This window comes from Hippoglossus hippoglossus, chromosome 24 (genome assembly GCF_009819705.1).
Source record: "Hippoglossus hippoglossus isolate fHipHip1 chromosome 24, fHipHip1.pri, whole genome shotgun sequence".
NCBI classification, from domain to species: domain Eukaryota; kingdom Metazoa; phylum Chordata; class Actinopteri; order Pleuronectiformes; family Pleuronectidae; genus Hippoglossus; species Hippoglossus hippoglossus.
The window spans coordinates 11,399,084-11,417,878 of record NC_047174.1 but is presented as its reverse complement, the minus strand read 5'-3'; the positions used below and the strand labels follow the sequence as shown (position 1 = coordinate 11,417,878).

Genomic DNA, 18,795 nt, shown 5'->3' with positions numbered 1-18,795 from the left:
GCCCTTTAATCAATTAATTTGCTCTTGTGGTGGTAATAACGTGACTTTTGTAATTGTGTTAACGTGGGAGGGCGAACAAATGTTTAGCGTTACTATAACAACCGCGTCGACGAGCATTGTTGTCAGTAGCAACCACTGTAGCAGCGCGCGGACTGTGTTGTTAGCTGTCATGCTAGCTGGCAAGTAGGTAAAACACCGCGGTGAAGTTGAGACTTGTATTTACTGACGCTGTAAAAAAAAAGGTTCACTGGAGAAACGATGGATTCCCAGTCGCTGTACTTTTCCCTGGAACTCGTCGCCGGAAGCGGCAACACTCTGAGCGTCGAGCAAAGAGCCGCCCTGCAGACCTCCTTGGTGATTCTGCAGAAAAACTACAAGTTCCAGCGAGTCATGCTCTGGGGCAAAGTGCTGGGGTTGAAGGCGGATTATTTGATTGCTCAGGGGAGAGGAGAGGATGAGATGAAGGATAGGAAGAATCTGTATAGGTGGGAGAACCTCACCTGTGACTCAGTTTCATTCATCTGCTGTGTGTAGACAACACCTGATTGTGTGTGTTATGGCTGTTTCCTCCAGCTTGAACTGTGTGGACTGGTTCCTGCTGCCCCCTGCCACAGGCCCTTTAATCGACCAAGTGTCCAGCGCTGCCAAGGGTCGCTTCACAGGAGACCCCTCACATGTGTACGAGCATCGGGACACCCGCAGGCGAGGAGAAGGAGATGAAGAAGAGGAGGTAGTGGTGAGTATTGATATAAAGTAATAACAAAGATGAATGTGGGACCTAAATTAAACATACAATAAAAGTAGGATTGCACTCAGTAGAGCACATAGGTCCCCCGAGGCTCAGCAGTCCCCTACAATTAAAACAAGCTAAGGCCCTATTACATTACACTTCTTAACTACACATTCGTGGTACTTACAGGTTTCTAGCTCTATGTGTTACCATACAGTGGCTGAAAAAACTATACCCTTTATGAAACCACATTTAACTTCAGATCTAGATTTGTATTGGATCAGCATGAAGTTGCACAGTCATAGATATAAACCCCCTAAATATGTTTTTCTTTTTCATAAAGATTCACACAAAATTTTTCCGAGTAATCAACAAAAATGTGCAAGAAACTGAAAAAAAAGGTTTTCAGCATCTGCCCAATGATCCAAATCCACAGCAAAATGTAATGGTTCTTCCCACGAACGCATCACCACACCCTTCCACCAAGTTCCGTGGTAATACGTCCAGTAGTTGTTGTGTAATCCTGCTAACACAACAATAAACACAGATGGCAGAAGAAGAAAGAGTCTTACTGGTGCACTTCTGTGATTCGTTCCTGTTGTTGATATCTGTACAGTCATGAAAGTCTGCTCTTGGTTTCAGACCAAAGTGAATGAGGAGAGCAGGCTGGCAGTGACAGTTCATCACATCGAAGAGGAAGTGTCTGTAGTACCACGAGGTGCATTCGTCAAGAGTCCGCACGGCCTTGTCCAGATCAACCGCAGCTTCGGCGGTAATACGATTTTACTGTTTCACTTCATGTGTGAGTCTAAGTCCCATTGTGGAGCATTAACATTTGCAGCTGCGTGTAAGTGGTTTCATCGAGCCTTGTTAAAATGTGGTATTTATGTCAATTGGACCAATACGTCAAATGGGTTAGGGTTAGGGTTATGGTTGGGTTTACATTGGGAAATGTTTCATAATGCCTTTTCAAATGTATTTGGTTAACTTACAGTTCTGTACCCTGTGTAACAGTGTATTTCTTATGTGCATTGTTCCCCAGGTCTGTCTCACTCTGAAGCAGGAAAGCTTGACAGTTTCCTGCACTTCAGCGAACCAAAGAATCTGAAGAAGAAAAGCATCCTAGAGATGAGTCAACTCAACCCAGCTATTGACTTCCTGGATGTGCTGAGTGATGACATTCCTAAAGGTGAAGCCACAGAGCTCAGTTTACCCAACACCAAAACATGCCGCCTAATGTTCCTTTATACACAACAACAAAATTCAATCCCTATAAACTTAAGAGGATAGTTTCACGTCAATGAGGCCTTTAGATCAGAATATGAATCAGTGTGGCGACTGAAAAGTCCAGAGGCGTTTCTTCAGAGAACAACTATCTCATTTTAACTGTAAAATGATAAATCCCCCTCGCCTCCAGATTTCCGGGAATGTGTTGTAAGAAAGGTTTCACCCAAAATTGGCTTCTGGGGGTTTGATGACTTAATTAATACCGATCAGATGTGATTAGTAATATCTCAGCTCTTAGTCCTGGATTCAGGGCCCAAGTACTGCGAGAGAAGTGTGGTCCTGAATGCCATAATAGTTCATTTATCAATTTGTTATTGTTCTTGTTTGGTTATGTGGTTTAAAGCATGATATAATGTTGACTCTTTCCGGTTTGTGTGTTCAAATGCCGGTGGGAGGCTCACACATTTGAGCTGTTGAACATTTTTCCACGTTGGAAAAATGTATTTTTTCGGAGGAAAATGGTACTACTGTAAAAAGAATCATGTCAATTTACTCAAGACTTTTCACACTTTCTCTGCTCAGACGCAACAAATTCTCAGAAGGACTCAGGTGAGGGGGGGTGCAGCAGGCGGAGGCAAAAATGTATGTATTATTTCGGCTGCGGAAATCAGGAGTTTTTCTTTACAGCACTCCCGACACCGGCGTTGACTCTTATCCGCATAAAAACTCTCTTGACATCTTCATCTGTGTTCTACGTGCGTGGCTCTGGTTTGTAATCCTGAGAAATTTGTTCTGTTTTTGAAATTTTTGCATCTGTTGCGTGTTTTGAAGCACCATCAACCCCCTCATGCTGAATCCAGCGGGGGGATCTCCTGCTGTGCGCTCACATCGGCTCCTCCGGACTTTCTGCAGACTCTATACTCAGGGGTCAGCAGAGAAAGTCTGCAGAAATTCCTTTATAGGTTCAGTGCATGTCTGAAAGCAGCTTTGTTAGCAAGCCTGTAAGGTTGGTTTCTTGGCTGGATGTGATGCAGATTAAGTGACGTCCTGCATGTTCAAGTGTATGAGCGTCCAAGACTAAACGTGCAACAGATGTTTGATTCACAGAGCTTCCTCGTGTGTATATGTTTGTGTGTGTTCTTTGAGTTGATACTGACATTAACAGTGTCATTGCTGCAGCAGACACTACACAGCTGTCTCAATGCCACACTCAGCCGTAAGAACAGCATTTCACACGAGTTCGCTAGAACAGGAGAAACAGTTTTTCTCTATTTTTGAATGGGACTCTGGGGAAAATGCAGTATAATGCATTTCCACCAAAGACAGATGTTTACTTCTAAGACCCCCGGGCTGTGCTCCACCTCTTTTCCCACAACCAGTGTCCAGCTCTCAATTTACAGCTGTAGATTTCCCATCCTACCACACCCCTAAGTCATTTATATTTTAGTTGAATCATACTTTGTCCAAAACAAAACAAGGAGTGAAACTATTGTCTTATTTCTCAGAATGTAGTTCAAGTTCTCTATTCCTTGGGTCTTTGGTTTGTGGTCAGAGTCAACTGTTGATATCAAAACAGAGCGTTGATTGGCTGCTCCTGGAATGTGAAGGCACATCTGTCTTGGAGTGATTTTCCAAAGAAAACTCCAGTCGGTCTACTTACAGTCAGAGAACATGACGTTGCAGCCTCTTGCATGTATCAACTGTTTACAAGCTTTCTGCCCTTGTCTGCAGGATCATGGAGTCTCCAGTTTGAATGTGGCAGCAAAGTGTGCGTGCTTCGAAGCCTGTTGTGGCTCGGCCTGACCTTCTACCACGTGCCAATGACGCCACAGCACGGATACATCTACATCGGTGATGGGGCCAAGAATTTGGACCTCGCCTTCATGCTGTAAAGAGACACTTACAGACCTATTTCAAGCTTGCAGTTTTTTCATATATCCTCTTCAAACCAATGTCTGCTCTATGCAGCATATTGCACGACTATTATCTTCTCTTTATGCACTTCGTGTCTACAAGCTTTCTCTTCTATTTAGTTCTCATGCATAAAGGCTATTCCTATACAGTAAACAAATGCTGAGGTAGAATAAACAGACATTTTATTTGCACATCTGTGTTCCCTTGAGTTTACACAGTCAACATACCACCTACTTTGAAAACGTAACACTGACCCAGTTGTTGTTCACATTAACTCGTCAGTGAGTTCATCTCAAGAAATGGATGAGTGTGATTTATTCAAAGTGTGACAGTTTCCTAAACAAAAGGTGGATTAACAGATGGATGAAGTGTTTAGGCCTTTTCCCAGGGCACTATCACAAAAGTCAGACGTGGAAATCCACTGCATCCGTGCGTAATCGGCCCACCTACTCTTCCAACAGCTGCTGTACTGATTCATCAGGCCCTTTGTCCTTCAGTGTTTTATGTAAAGAGGCTTGACACCGTAACACACATTGTCCTTGAGTGCTGGGTGGCCAACAAGCATACGCTTCTTACACCACTTGAGTCCTTTTTTATAGATGGGTTTCACAGAGTTAATAGACCAGCGAGTCAAATATCTGTAGAAAAAAAAAATAGAGATGTAAAACATATATTTATTGATAGACATACATGCTGAGAGTTGGTAGATGATGGTGAAAACACACACACACAGACACAGACACAGATTCATGTATCACCTGTTAAGTTGTGGCTTGGGCCTCTTTGGGACATGGCCTTCAGGAAGTTTGGGTTTGTGGTCAGGTAGTAGACCTTGAACACAGGAAAGAAATAAGGAGTTGAAACATGTCAGCAACACTGTTATCAGAGAAAGCTCTTCAGTGAGCCGGTGGGAAAAAACTAAACGGCATAAAGATACAGTTTAGTTGGATTAAACTCACGCCACACATTTGCAGTGAACAAAGGAATTACTTATCCCTGTCAACAACTCTCCTGATAGGTGATAGTGTTAAAAAAAAAAAGGGAACCAGCTTTGTGACAAGCAGATCAAATTCAGCTTACTTTACTCTGTAATAAATATATAACCAAAATGTTTTTTGTAAGAATGCAATCTCAATTTATAAGAAATTAATATATTAGGGATTAGGGTGAAACCTAACTCTATCCTGCTTTCTTGATCCAGTTTACCACAGCTGTTGTCATTCGAGTCAAAATCAACACTATCAACATTATCTTGACTACTTATATGTATTTGAAATTAGTTTCAATGTTGCAATGATACACAGACAGATTCAGTGTCAACTCAATTGTATGTGAAACCACACAGAGGGGTAGTCACTAACACAGACCTGCTCTGTGAGCCATCTGCACACAAATGGTAATCTTGCGATGCTCCTGTGGACAGAGACCAGTGATTCTCCTGGGCAACATCCCTCCATCTGACCTGATGAACTGACTAAGGAGCAAGACGTCCTGGGAGAGGAAAAGAATCAAATCAGGCACCTTAAACAGCTGATAACACTTTCAATAATATCTTATTTGGTCATTGGCTGCCCCTGAATGCATTTACCGTGTAGTTGTATTTGTTCTGAAGGTCCCATCTGTAGATAGGACACTTGGCTGTGGGGTTTGGAGGTTGTGGTCCTACTGGGACTTCTACGATTTGTCCCTCGATCTGAGAAAAGATGAGCATTATTATACCTTTGAAATAAAAAATTACATGTCCAGTCACATTAAGGTTTTCTGATCCTAAGCCCCTCAACCAACTATATCGTATTATAACTGGTTGTTATAGAGGTGTGCTGATGGAGGTCATTGAAATGCGAACTTTTCTTTGTTTTTTTAATTGCCATGTCATGAAGCCTTCAAAAACACGAGGTGTATACAATAGATAGAATTGATAAAAAAGACTATATTTATGAACCAAAATACTACAGAATATAAAATTGTATGTTTATTGTTACTATTATGTCAGTTTCACATCACAACACTCTTGTACTTACCATTGTTGTTTTACCCTCCTGCTTCTCTACCACTGCAACAAAACAGAATGTAAAACATTACACAGTATTCATAAACACAAATATTGCAGTTGCTATTTTTCAGTATTTGCCTCCTTATCTGGGCAAGACGTACAATCATTCAACCATTCACTTTTTGACAGCAAGTAAATATATTTCAATGTCACTCTCGAACTCTTGTGACATATGTGTTTAAATAAAGTAAATCTCGAATCTTTGGGGTCCAAATTTGTAGCTTGTTAATATCTCCTGATAGGTTCAGTGATAGATAGATAGATAGATAGATAGATAGATAAACTTTAATAATCTCTGGTGGGAATTCATTTGACACAACAAACCCGAAAAATAAAAAAATCTATATTTAAAAGAAGCACACAAATAAGCAAAGTACAGTAATGCAAAAGTACACAGTTGGGTTCAAATGACAGTTAGCAGGCATATAACAGTTTAATAAAGGCCATTATAAAAGCAAAGTTTGATATGATTATGCAACCTTTACAGATATAAACCCATACATGGTATACTGTATAAACCACCAGGTTTAAGGTTATTTAAAGTCAAGAAAATGAGTGAATCTCTGGTAGGAAACACTTTATTGGGATCATAACACACGTGATGAAGAGATATGAGGAGAGAGTCAACGCAGGACTTCAGGTGTTTTGGAGGATTTGTGTTTCATCTTGTTTTGCATTCACAATAAGAGTTAAAATAATCAGTGGATCCTCAGAGTTTGTGTGAAGGCTGCAGGGTTTTATGTGAGGAAACATCTGCGCCGAGCCGCCTGCTGTCAGTGCCTCCACATTAGCATGCTAGCTAACACACCGACAGGCTAAAGCCGTCACGTCTGTATGGAACACTCACCCTGGCGGATCCCTCTGCTCGGGACGGTCACAGCACAGAGCCGAGGAACATTTATCCCCTGAAACACACCCACGTTAGAGGCTGCAGTTCCTAATTTTAACCCCGCAAACGAGGTGTACACAGACCTCAGTGCACCACGGAGCGCCATGTTTAATTCTTGACCTTCGCCGTCGTCGCTTCCGGTATGAAAGCCTCGCGAGAGTGGAAACAGCGACCCCCTCGGCGAAGACTGCGCATAACAACCAAGGCAGGAATGCAACAACTCAGACTTTCACAAACTAAACAGAAAGTAAGAACAGAAATAAAGTTAAATTACTACCACGTTCATTTATGAAGTTAAGAAATGTTGTATGAACTGGCTTAGTGAAATAGGTCACTTTCAAAGTCCAGATACATATATTAATGGTACAGTTTTATGAATCTTTATCTAAAGCGTTGCCCATTTTAGCTAAGACGTAACTGTAATTTAATCCTCGTTCAACCACAAAAGCACTGCAACTCAGGATCAAACAAAAGTAAACATAGGGGGAAACAACAATGTACAAGACGTTGATGTTGAAAAGACATTAAAGACAAGGGAACACTTGAGCAAAAAAGATGAAAACTGGCGTCTAGATGAAGCTACATGAGCCAAGAAAAAGATAAAGAAGACATTTTCAAGTATTTCTCTGCAAATAACGTGCCAGTGTGCATGAAAATGAATGCTGCAGTCCACACAATAAACTGCAGGATATATCTGTGGATCCCAGAGATTACTAAGAGAGGCTTTCATCCTTGTTTAAATGAGTTCATAACAAAGACAGGGGCCACTGTTCATACCTCCAGTCATACCAGGCTCATCAGATGAAAAGTAGGAGAGGCACCTCGAGGAGCGGTGTAGGAACACGCCAAGCTTTTGTTGCAGGAAGCAAAAGGTTCAGGTGGATTCGACGCACAGATCGGAGAGAGGCCCGCGAAGATAAAGTGCTAGTGCTTGATAGTGTTATCGCACATTTAGAGAACACTATGCCATTGTCTACCTGCTATGTTTTTGTTTGCTGTTGTTCAGGATTTACTTCATCATCCACTTGAATAAGGGAGTCATTAAGAAAGCAAAGGGAGACTGCAACAATAGTACAACAGAAGTGCTTTGGTAAATGCAGGAATAAATACATTCATGTAATTTATAGCAAATTACAGCAGCATGATACACTGAAGATAGACATAACAACACATTGTGTGTTTTACAGGATCTCCTACAATTGCATAAATGTAGGTCTCAATTTTCTAAACAAAATAACAACAATAGGAAACTCAGTCTTGAGTTTAGATCTTTTTTTTGCTCATTTTTGGGTTCCTCCTATCATAACTATTACAATAACACAACAAATAATGAATTCATGGTTGAAGCTATACCTAGTGATGGGGGTATTTTTTTTAATTAAAAGCACCCTGTGGAGGTTTTGACCATCAGGGCCTTGGACCAATGTTTTTTTTTTTTGTGTGTGTGTGAGGCCCTTTTTTGTTTGTATCATACCCAGGCAAGAGGATTTACATAATCACACAATCAACTTGTGCAATCAGATATTTAATGTTATTCCACTGATTGACAGTTGGTGGTGGTAACATTCAACAAACAAAGATACGGAAGAAGAAGAATGCAAACAGGTAAACATGGATTCAAACAAAAACAAAGGTTTCAAAATAAACAAAAATCAGCCATGGCAATATTTTATGCTGCACGTTTGTTGGACCTCAAGGAGACACACCACCGAGTCAGAGTATGTCTGAAACTTAACTTGTGTTTGTTTAGTTGTACCAGAAAACTCCTCCGTGCGACTTAATCTGTTGGTTCAGCATAGTTCATTGTGAGTGGAGCATGGTAATTACATGTAGGGCATGTCAGGATATTCACCATCACGGTTCCTTGGGTTCACGGCCAAAAATGCGAGCGATTTCTCAAATGCCATCTTAAGTGTGGAACCTAAAAGAGCTGCACACTGGGATGCAAATAGCCTCTTCTGTGTCCATCTTGTCTACAGAGCTGAGAGGAGATAGAGATTACCGTCGCCCTGCCGCCACAAAGCACACATTGTCTCAGTGATTAGGTTCCTTCGTCAAGGACACTTAGGCAGTCACATTCCTCAAGAGAAGCCCCAAAAAATGGCATTTAAAGTGTCTGGCCACCTCCTCATAGGCTTTGATATTCAAATGAAACATGGGCCTGTACAAACAGACGCCTCAGCTGAGGAAGGCAGGGGGAGAGTAAATCAGATAGGATTTCCCTGAGATGAAAAGAGCTCGTCTGACATTTTCACAGCGAGCACTGGGGGACACTGAGGCAATGTTGGTTTGATGTCATGGTGGGAAGTTATTGCTGTGTGGAAAAGGTTAGCATTTTCACCCCTGCCTCCCTGGATAAACGCTAAAACGCAGCATGGAACAAGCAGATGAGCTGAGACCAGAGAGAGGAAGAGCGGGCACAGTCTCATAACACAAAAACAAATCCAACCCACCCTTCTGCGTTCCTTTTTTATTGTCACACTGGTCAGTTTGTTTGGCCTTTAATGTTTTTGGTGTAGACTGAAGGGCCCCTGGGGATGCTGCAGAGGACTCTGCACAAAAAGAGCTGCAAGAGGGTCTTAATAGCAAAACCATGGGATCTGCAAAGTTGAATTAAAGGCCACATGCATAGTAGAAAAATTTCATTTGAAAACAGCATTTTTTTTGATTAAAACAGTCTCTGTCCACACAAGTATTTTGGTTCCATATCAGTTTGAATCTCATCCTAGCACGTCTGAAAATGCATATATTGTGACCACTGATGTTCATGCACATGCCGGTGTTCACAGGAAGGCACACACGTCCCGTTGCACAGAGAAATTGTCGCAGATTGCTCTCCTACACGTGTAAGCAGTTGTGTCATAGTAAAATGCAGAATTCAACTGCACGACAGCTGTTAGCAAAGACAACAGGGTCAGCAACAGTTGTAAGTGATTATCCATGTTGTGTTCTACACTGGTAGCTGCAGCTGATGCCTTTCGTATTCTTCTGGAACGGGGTCATGTTTTAGGAGCCCAACAAATCCGCGAAGGCTACATCTTGACCTGAAAAGACCAAATCAGCAAGTTGTTGTGAATGTCTGAGTCATTTCCCAACTTCTCTGCTTCTGCGAATCGAGACTAAAACATTTCCCCAGAGTTTTCAAACTAAAATGGAGCCAGCAGCATTTCCAAACTTCTCTGTTTAAGCGGGACTAAAACTCTGGAGCAGTGTTGACACCAGGCGTAACGGTAGCACATGCAATGGATTGCAACTGTTGTGGCATAGCTCTGTAATGTGTCCTCACATGTAGGACTTCTCCCAATGAGCACCAAAGGTTTTTGACAGAATATCTCATTCCCATGCAGGTGGAATGTGTGGATTTGCTGCCCGAAATTGATGGGCACAGTCTGGTATGCAATTAAGGCATAGCTGTCACTAAGAGGCTTTCCTGGGTGATTAACTTGTAAGGGCTGTTGCATCCAAGGAAGTCAACTGAACACAATTAGCCTATTTCCAAGGAATGAGTTTGGTTAAAGGCCCCCGCTGCTCGTAAGATGAGGTGGGAAGAAAGAGGTTCTCTGAAGCAGACAACTGGAAATCAAGACGCAGCTTTCATCAACCAGGGAGTGGACCTCAGTGTCCTGAGTGACATTCAATGTGCATTCATCGCTCCTCTTCTTCTTTTTTTCCCCTTTTGAAGCAGGGTAAAGCTTTCCTGCAAGTGACATGAATCTTTATCCATCCAAGTATCCGCTGGCCCCCCCGCGTCTTCTGTTTCTCACCCCCCTCACTCACTACCCTTCCCGTACTTATTTGGGCGTACGTGCTAAATGGCACTGGCCTCTCCAACAAATTCACTGCTCTTTGAAGAGGCTCTTATCCCCATTTTTCCTCCGCTTGGCCCTCAGAGAGTGGCAGCTTCTATCCTCCTTCTCACACGTACCCACACACACACACACTCAGTCTGTCTGTGAGCACACACACACACTCAATAAAAAACGCAAGCCTCTTCAGATGTTTGAAAACATTTTGTCCTCTCCTCTTGCAATTTTCTTCCTGCTGGGGATGTAGTTTTTAGTTTGAAACTGGTTCCGCACCTCCCGAGGTCCAGTGTCCTTTGGCTGGGTTTTGTTTGTCTGACCTTTTAAAGATTCATCCCTCCGTCGACTAGCAACAAGGAAGTCAATTAAAGCAGAGACGGAGTCAGATCAGAAAAGACAGAAGAGACAACTAATTTGTTTTCTTCCGGATCACTGTCACAGATCAGGAATTCTCCCTCTGCATGTGTTTTAAATTAAAGAATCGTGTTCCACCTGTAGGAACAACAGCCAGAAATATAACCAGCGATTAATATAAGCTCGGAGCGCTGTTTTAATGTGATGCAGGGATGTCTCATGCTGTGCAGATTCCTGCAGCACTGGCCAGATTAGTTTCCCACCATGGCTGCCCCTGCTCTTAACTTCCTCCTTGTGCATGTTGCTATGATGCCTGCAGCCGCATTCTCACATACACCAGATGGTTTCCAGCCAGCTGCGGTCCTCTTTACTAAAAGGCCATCTGCAAGTGGTCATGTGACTTATGAGGTGACTATTGAAGGAGCTGTAACTTCTTTTTCTTCATTAACTGAAATAAGTAATCGTTCATCCTCTTTGATGTATTAATTATTTTTACTCTTTAAGTTGTATTGATTGATATTTTGGTCACATGGAAATTGGAAAGAGAAGATTGACATATTATAGCCCTCACAAATCAAACAGGAGATATGTGGCTCTTTGGTGGGTACAAACAAAAAAAACTTTGATTGTTTGATTAAGTGCATAATAAATTGACTTAATTGACGTTTGAATAGAGCAGCTTAAGATCAGTGATATGTTAAATCTGTGGTAAAGGTCTGCTCTGGTATGACCATTAGGGTTAGGGTTAGGGTTACTCTCAAAAGTGATGACAACTTTCTCTTCTGCATTTGAAACCATTTTTATTCATGAGATACGTCACCATTGTGCTTGTGAAACTGTTGGACAAACTAGCAGTTCTTGGCTGATGTTGACCATAGATACTTCAGACAAGGTGTCACTTCATATTAGGGTTATTTTCGTCCGTTGACCTACATGCAAAACGAGTTGTTGACAGTTCCTCCTCACGTCTCATAAGGTCCAGTTCCAGAACAAAATGATTAAGGGTGCATCTGAAATTAGTGGGGGTGCACTTGTGCAGAGACCTAAAACTTAATCTTCCACTAATTGATTATTGCCCAGGTTATATATGCCTACAGTTGCTTTTATCGGGGTCAGAACATTACAATACACACAACTGTATGTGCGTCCGTGTTAAGAGCAGAGATATATCTTTTCGTCTTTGTGTCTCTTGTAACTGTCAATCAAAGCCCAAGCCGTTTATAGCATAACAAGGTATGACATTTACATGATTATACATGCAATAATATGATATTGTTTGTTTCTGCTGTGTTGCGCCCCAACACATCAACAGAATCTTCGAAAGGCAGCTGGTTTATCATCATAGATTCAATACGTCTGCAAGAGCTGACAAATATGAGCAATTCTTTTCAAGCTGTGATGTATTTTCAAGAAACATCTCTCCTTCCACAACACCATTGATTTCATGTGCTCTAGTTCGCCAGTTGCTGTAGACCAAAATTTCACCTGGTAAATAAATATAAGAATGTTACACAATGAACTACAAAACAAATGCCTCATGCCACCAACAAGTTGGGTTTATTTAGACACCTGCACAGGCTCTTCTTTTGCAAGGTCAACTGGCATGGGTTGAAGCTGTGGGCCAAGGGGTGCTGATGAGTCAGGAGTCAGCTGGTTACCAGCCAGTTGGCACTAAACTTGAGATGGCTTGGCTGAAGTCTTTAAAACAACTTTGGTAACGTCAGCGAGGTTGTCATGAGGTGCCTTGTTGTCCTCAGCTGCTGAGGCTTTGTTGTTGCTGGTGTTTGACTTTGGCCTCCCCAATCAACTACCCCCAAAATGGACATCCATGTAATCATATTGGACGATTAGCAAACAACTGAAGATTTAAACCCAGCTCCATACATCAACACCACACAGACGATCTGCACAGTCCTGATAGATGTTTTTAAGGGTTCATTGCTTAATAATGTGACCATCTTCAAGAGTTCCTACTTACCACAAAAAAAAAAAAATCAGACATATTTATCATTCGAATTTCAACTGAGGGTGCACAATATTATACATAGGGTACTGTTGCTTCCCTGTAGAATCATGCCATTGTTCAATGTTTATTCTACCACTGCAACACAATTATCATTATCTTAATGTTAGCTTCAAACACTGCAATTCTTTCCCTCTTTGATTCATATTAGAATTTCGTTTGAAACGATGTAACTCTACATAGTAGCGTCATATATATATACATCCATCCCTGAACTGCTTGCCTTGCAGCCAAACAAGTCAATGTATCACAATGGTAATGTGAGCTATTTTATGAATTGGACTCTACAATATTCAATATAATGGATATCAGCTGTCATTCTGACTACATAATCTAACAGGTAATAATGTGTTGCAAATGGTAGTTAAACTTTTGTCCCAAGTGCCAGTTCTGGCCTCGCTATCTTAGCTAACTCAGCGTACAGAACACAGATAATTCACCTGACTTGTCCTCCAATACTCCACGCTCAGCAGTTACATTATGAGGTGCTATCAGAGCAAAGCCTCACCCTGCAAGTTGATCTTATGGGTTCCTTGGATTTGTGACTGACTAAATCTCCTGCTGTCTGAATCCATTTTTTTAGACTGTCACTGGTACACTGCAGTTCTAAGGTGGAATTACTTTACAAACGAAGCAGTCATTGCATTGACTGCTTAGTTTGTTCATGATATATCTTGTATCATATATATATCTATTATAACAAGGTTAAAAATCTGTTTTTCATTGGAGGGGGCTGATTAAAGTTCCCTGGCGTATCTACAGTACAACACATGACTCATCATTATTACCTATTTCACCAAAATTTGAACTGGTTCAACAAGTTTTTGTACAGTTTTCACACACTACAATAGAGTGTGGGAATATATCTAGACCCTCTGTACCCCCTCCACCTTTATGGTCCCCACACCTTGCATGAAAAGTATCCTGCAGGATTTTATTGACCCTCATTTGTCTCGTCTGTCTCCCACTGTGACTGGAACTGGGTTAACAAGTTGAAAAGTATAGAACTGAGAGCAGGCTCCATTGGAGACAGTTGTAGCCCAGCAGGGGGCAGTAGTGATTACCAGGTGAATCTATGTGACTGCTTCCCTCCTCCTGTAGACTGTAACCCTGCAGCAGCCTGCCCAGGTCGTCAAGACCTTGTAGATTAAATAATGAAGCGTTATCAACAATTTCACAACTTTTACAGCATAATAGGTTTCTGTTATTGCTACACCTCAGGCAGTTCAGGTACAAGTCATATATAGAATTTAAACCTTTCAATAAATTGTAGCATAGATGTAAAACAAAGGTTATGATGGTTGGATATATGAATAAACAGTGTCCTCTTTACAACCAGAAAAAAAAAACAATTAAACCCTTAATGACTTTTCCTTAGGAGAAATGTGTTTTCAGACCTAATAAACTTCCCTAACCCACCATGGGGAACATAATCTTTGTGCCTTGTTCTCTTCCTCTCCCAGTTGGGGGTCATTCATGGAAACAACTTGAGACCGTCTTTTAAAAAAAAACTTTTACTACCGTCTTTTTTGTTGTATTTTTAACACCATGTCCAATACATCTTACCCTCTGAATGAGAACGTAAAAACCCTTCTTTCCGTGTGTGTGTGTGTGTGTGCGAGCGCGCGCGCGTGCATGCCTTGCCCTGGTGAGAAGAAGTCGTACAGTCGACGGCAATCAGTCAAGTGTTTCTCCAGTCCTTCTGCATTGGGCTTAATTGGGAGACATTCAGTCACACAAAGACACATGATGCGACAAAAGGTTGGACGCTGAAAAGAAGCAAACCTGAAGTCCTTCCATCTCCTTTTCATTCACATGTAGGCCTGTAAAGGACTGGGCAGTCAAACACAAGGCAAACTCTCCAGTAAAATTCCATCACTGGAAAACACAGGACTAAGCACTTGATAAAGGAAGAGCTTCTTTTTCCAACAACTGCTTGTTATTAAGTGGGAGTGCAGACATGCGTTTTTGAGTCTTTCCGTTTAGAACAAATTATGACGACTGCATGCAATAACCAACTGTATGCTTCATGGTCAAATTACAAGTTGACAACTGCCATGTTTCAGATTTCAGGACCAGCATTAACTGGCAGACAGAGTCATACTTTAAAGTGGAACTGTGTAACTTTTGTGGCCATTGTGGCAACAAGTGGCAATTAAAGGGATAACTGCACTGCACATTGAACTTGCCCCCATTTCCCAAAAATCTCTTGAACCAGTTACTTTACAGTCATCATCATGAAGCACCTTGACCGAGGTCAGCTGAACAGGAAGACTTTTAATGGCTGTGACTCATTGTATATAATGACCTTCATTATGGTAACAATACAATTAAGAGATTAAACCATTATTAAATTTATATTAAATACATCGACCATTTGGCTTTGGGTTTGACTGCAGAGTTTTATGATTTATACACCCACGCTATGTGGTAGTAGGCGGGTGTATTATAATTCGTGGCGCCTGTCTGTCTGTCTGTCTGTCACAGCGATAGCTGTTTTAATCAAATTTGGATTAAATTGGTAAGGGTAGGGTCAGGACTTGCACTATTTATTGTTTTTTCAAATTAGTGTAAGGTCACGGTACCGGCAAGGCAGTTATTTTTAAGATGTTTTGGCCTAATGGTAATGGATGGGAAATACATTAAAAGCACATGTAAGCATACAATTAAAATGTATTTAATTCAGTCACAGGTTATATTGATAAAAAGGCCTTTTTACAACTTTCTTATACAGCAATGATATTGATAATAACAGTTTTACCATACATATGCTCACAAATTAAATATATTATGTTCATCAGGTCTTATATCTTCACTGTGCTGTTGCACTATCAATGTATTATTATTTTGCTGTTTGCTGCCCGTTCAAAGTCAGCCTGGATGAATAGTTCAGAGGGAGGTGCTTTCTTAAGTTTCTCAGGTAATCATTGCAGTATTTTAAATATTAGCATTGTTCAAATTGCAATTTGTCAAAACTTAAGCACAGGTTAAAAAATAACTTACTGCCGTTTCACTGTACAGCGTCTCACACATTTTTCAAGGGCATTTCTGTTTTGTCCTTTTCACGGTTTACCTTCTTCTACAGTTCAACCAGACAGCATGTGAGGCAACAGGCAAAGATTTGCCAAATGAAACCTCCAGCTGTCAGGTCACATGACCTTCACCGTGCAGGTCAAAGCTGTCCGTTGAGAATGGAGCATTGACTGTATAAAAGATGGACGACGTATCCACTTCCTCCAACTATCCAGAAGCCAAAATATCCTGGATATGAACACTGCCATCTTGCGCATTTGGAGCCAGGGTCTGAACAGTAGTGACAGGAAGATAAAGCAATGTCCTAGCCAGTTGCGAGTCAGCTGTCAATCATGACGTTTAACCCAGTTTGTATAGCATCAAATAACTAATTAAAATAAATTTCTGACAGAAAATTTTGAACTTGGACGTGTGATAAGAACAACCAAATATGACAGAAACCAACTTTATACTTATACTAAAATCTAGCCAGCTGAAGTTTCCTAACTTTTTGCCTCTGTGTGCTACTTGTGATACAAGTAGCATCAAAACCACTGATTGTTTTAAAGTTTCTTTATTTTCAAAGGTGCTATATTACATTTGGATGGAGGCATTTTTCCCACTCAAGTTTCCAAACTTTCTTCCAGACTTAATAAATCTGGCTAATTTTACGCATGCTATACATTTCTCATTTGTGTTGGATTATTCTGTGGATTTTACTACTGGAGCTGGTTCCTGAAACCAAAGTGTCTTGACACCTGGGCAAATCGCCACTTTGGTTCTTATGTTGACTTAAATCACTTAATGTAAATCTATTTGGGATATAGTATTGGAGTCGTATATTGTTGAATTCATTCATAATATTTCCATATTGTATTTTATGAATGATTATTTGCTATATGCTCTTACTGGCAGTGGTAATTCATTTTACCATAAAAACTTATCATAAAAACTACCATAAAATTTGATGGTAGTTGGATTTATTTGGTCTTATAAAAAGGTTCAGTGTTAAACATCTGGCTGAAATAGAAATCATACATTCATTCCCACAAAGCAAAAAGGGAAAAACTTGGATGAGAGTCAAGTCAATGTTATTATTATTAATAAATCCCCTACAGCTCCCAAGAATCACAGTGATGATTAAAGAAATCTTCAGGATCTCACTCGACACGGAAGATCGGTAAATAGACACTTAGGACTTGCATCACTTGGCTTTGGAGGAAGGTGTCAACTGTGTAAAACATTTAAAATCTAATTAGATCTGACAAGATGACACATTTCACCCTCAACCTACGCTGTTGGCTGCTGTGATTCAGAGGAGCCGACTTCCATTCCCCTGCTAAAAAGCTTGTTTAAAAAGACCTGTCCAACTGGCAGCAGCCCATTTACAAATGTGCAATGTTGTCTCTTTGTTGTGGTGAGCATAATGTATCCCAAGCACCGGGAGCTCACAGGGGACCTTCCTGGGCTGTGGGCTGGTGAAAAAAGAAAGAAAAGGATTAAAGAGGCGAGTTAACAGCGAGGAAACACAGAAACACGGTGAAGTACCACAGAGAACAAACACAAAGTCCTCTCAGCTGATTTAACTCTCTTTATGTCTGATAAACGCCCCGCTCAAAGAGTCTCCCCATATGCTCGTATTGGGAAAAAGATAACTACAAAAGCATCAAAGACTCTGGTCCCTCATGTCCCTACATTTGATCAGTGCACCCAGGGCTCTTTCATGATTTGACCCCACAGATGTTGTCTACCGGTGTGTTGTTTCTTTTTAGCAGGGGGAATCTTTTCATTGCCTCTGATTTATTTCATGAGAAGATCTTCATGGAGTCCTTGATAGTTTTTTAAGATCCTTGGGAAAACACGAGTGATGTAGCCTACATCAGGAAAACTTAAAGAGAATCTAGTGCTTTTAATGCTTCGAGCTAAATGCTCACTTTCTGAAATGATGTAGTCTGTATCATGAAATCTGGCTTTGCATGTTGAATGTCCTGGATAACCTGAACACAAGTGAGGAACCTATCAAGGACCATTCAGTTTTTATAACATCCTTTGAAGGCCATACTAAATCATTTAACAGGGGAACAGCACTAATTGCCTTCACGCTTTGGAACTGCCTTTGTTTGGTGGGGCCTCTGATGTCAGATGGTAGTGATGAAGATGATGTTAACAGCTAGTTCTCCAGGTTTTAGTCAGTCAGTCTCGAGTGGAATTTGATATTTGCAATTGTCAGTTTTTAAAGACGGGAATAACTGAAGAACAATTTTACTCCTTAGCTGCAACAAGGCTCCTTCACAAATTTTTCTTCTGGTTGACCTTTCATCTTCATAGCTGCTCACGAAAAGCAAAGTGTCTCTGTCAGAATTTAGTCCTGTTAAAAACATTCTGATGGGCTTTCAAACGCCTCTGAAGAGCTTTAACTTTATCCAAGAGCTTATCTTCATTAAATTTTCTCGAAATTTCCAACTGAATAGATGCTCAAGGTTTGCCTTTCTCACCACTGTGAGTGTGTCTCTGCAAACCAGGTCCACTGGTTTCTCTTTTACTTCAACCACATATATTTTGACAATTTCTCCTGGAAAGCACAACTTTCTGCATCTGCTTGTCTTTTCTGGAAAGACGATGCATGACAGTGATGACACATAACCACTAAATGCATGTTGCATTCACCCTGACCAGCATACAGCCAGTAGGGACCACCCTGAAGGAAATATTAGTCTGCAATTTTTTCATGTTATTTTCTCTCATCACGTATTCCTGAGTTTGAATGGGACAGACTTCCCCCAGCTTGGA

The 18,795-nt window shown here is 41.0% G+C and overlaps 2 protein-coding genes across 2 annotated transcripts; one reads left to right on the top strand and one right to left on the bottom strand.

Moving 5' to 3' along the window:
* The first annotated feature begins 186 nt into the window (after positions 1–186).
* On the top strand, positions 187–4,062 carry rsph9 (radial spoke head component 9). The gene is made up of 5 exons (XM_034580923.1): positions 187–485; positions 574–736; positions 1,373–1,502; positions 1,773–1,919; positions 3,689–4,062. Exons 1-5 carry the CDS (start codon positions 259–261, stop codon positions 3,847–3,849), a joined length of 828 nt encoding a protein of 275 aa, XP_034436814.1. The 5' UTR covers positions 187–258; the 3' UTR covers positions 3,850–4,062.
* Positions 4,042–6,957, bottom strand: mrps18a (mitochondrial ribosomal protein S18A). Its single transcript, XM_034580939.1, has 6 exons — positions 6,772–6,957; positions 5,893–5,924; positions 5,460–5,564; positions 5,239–5,362; positions 4,630–4,702; positions 4,042–4,509 (listed from the first exon to the last, which is right to left on the bottom strand). The coding sequence occupies exons 1-6, from the start codon at positions 6,917–6,919 to the stop codon at positions 4,365–4,367; spliced, it is 627 nt and encodes a 208-aa protein (XP_034436830.1). The 5' UTR covers positions 6,920–6,957; the 3' UTR covers positions 4,042–4,364.
* Between the last annotated feature and the right edge of the window lie 11,838 nt (positions 6,958–18,795).

Bases quoted from the DNA above. Each gene is read 5' to 3' on its own strand.
- rsph9 (XM_034580923.1), top strand. From the start codon at position 259: ATGGATTCCCAGTCGCTGTACTTTTCCCTGGAACTCGTCGCCGGAAGC. The intron at 486-573 runs GTGGGAGAACCT...TGTTTCCTCCAG, and splicing joins GATAGGAAGAATCTGTATAG to CTTGAACTGTGTGGACTGGT. The intron at 737-1,372 runs GTGAGTATTGAT...TCTTGGTTTCAG, and splicing joins ATGAAGAAGAGGAGGTAGTG to ACCAAAGTGAATGAGGAGAG.
- mrps18a (XM_034580939.1), bottom strand. From the start codon at position 6,919: ATGGCGCTCCGTGGTGCACTGAGGTCTGTGTACACCTCGTTTGCGGGG. The intron at 5,925-6,771 runs GTGAGTGTTCCA...GTTTTGTTGCAG, and splicing joins GAGCAGAGGGATCCGCCAGG to TGGTAGAGAAGCAGGAGGGT. The intron at 5,363-5,459 runs GTAAATGCATTC...TTCCTCTCCCAG, and splicing joins AGAACAAATACAACTACACG to GACGTCTTGCTCCTTAGTCA.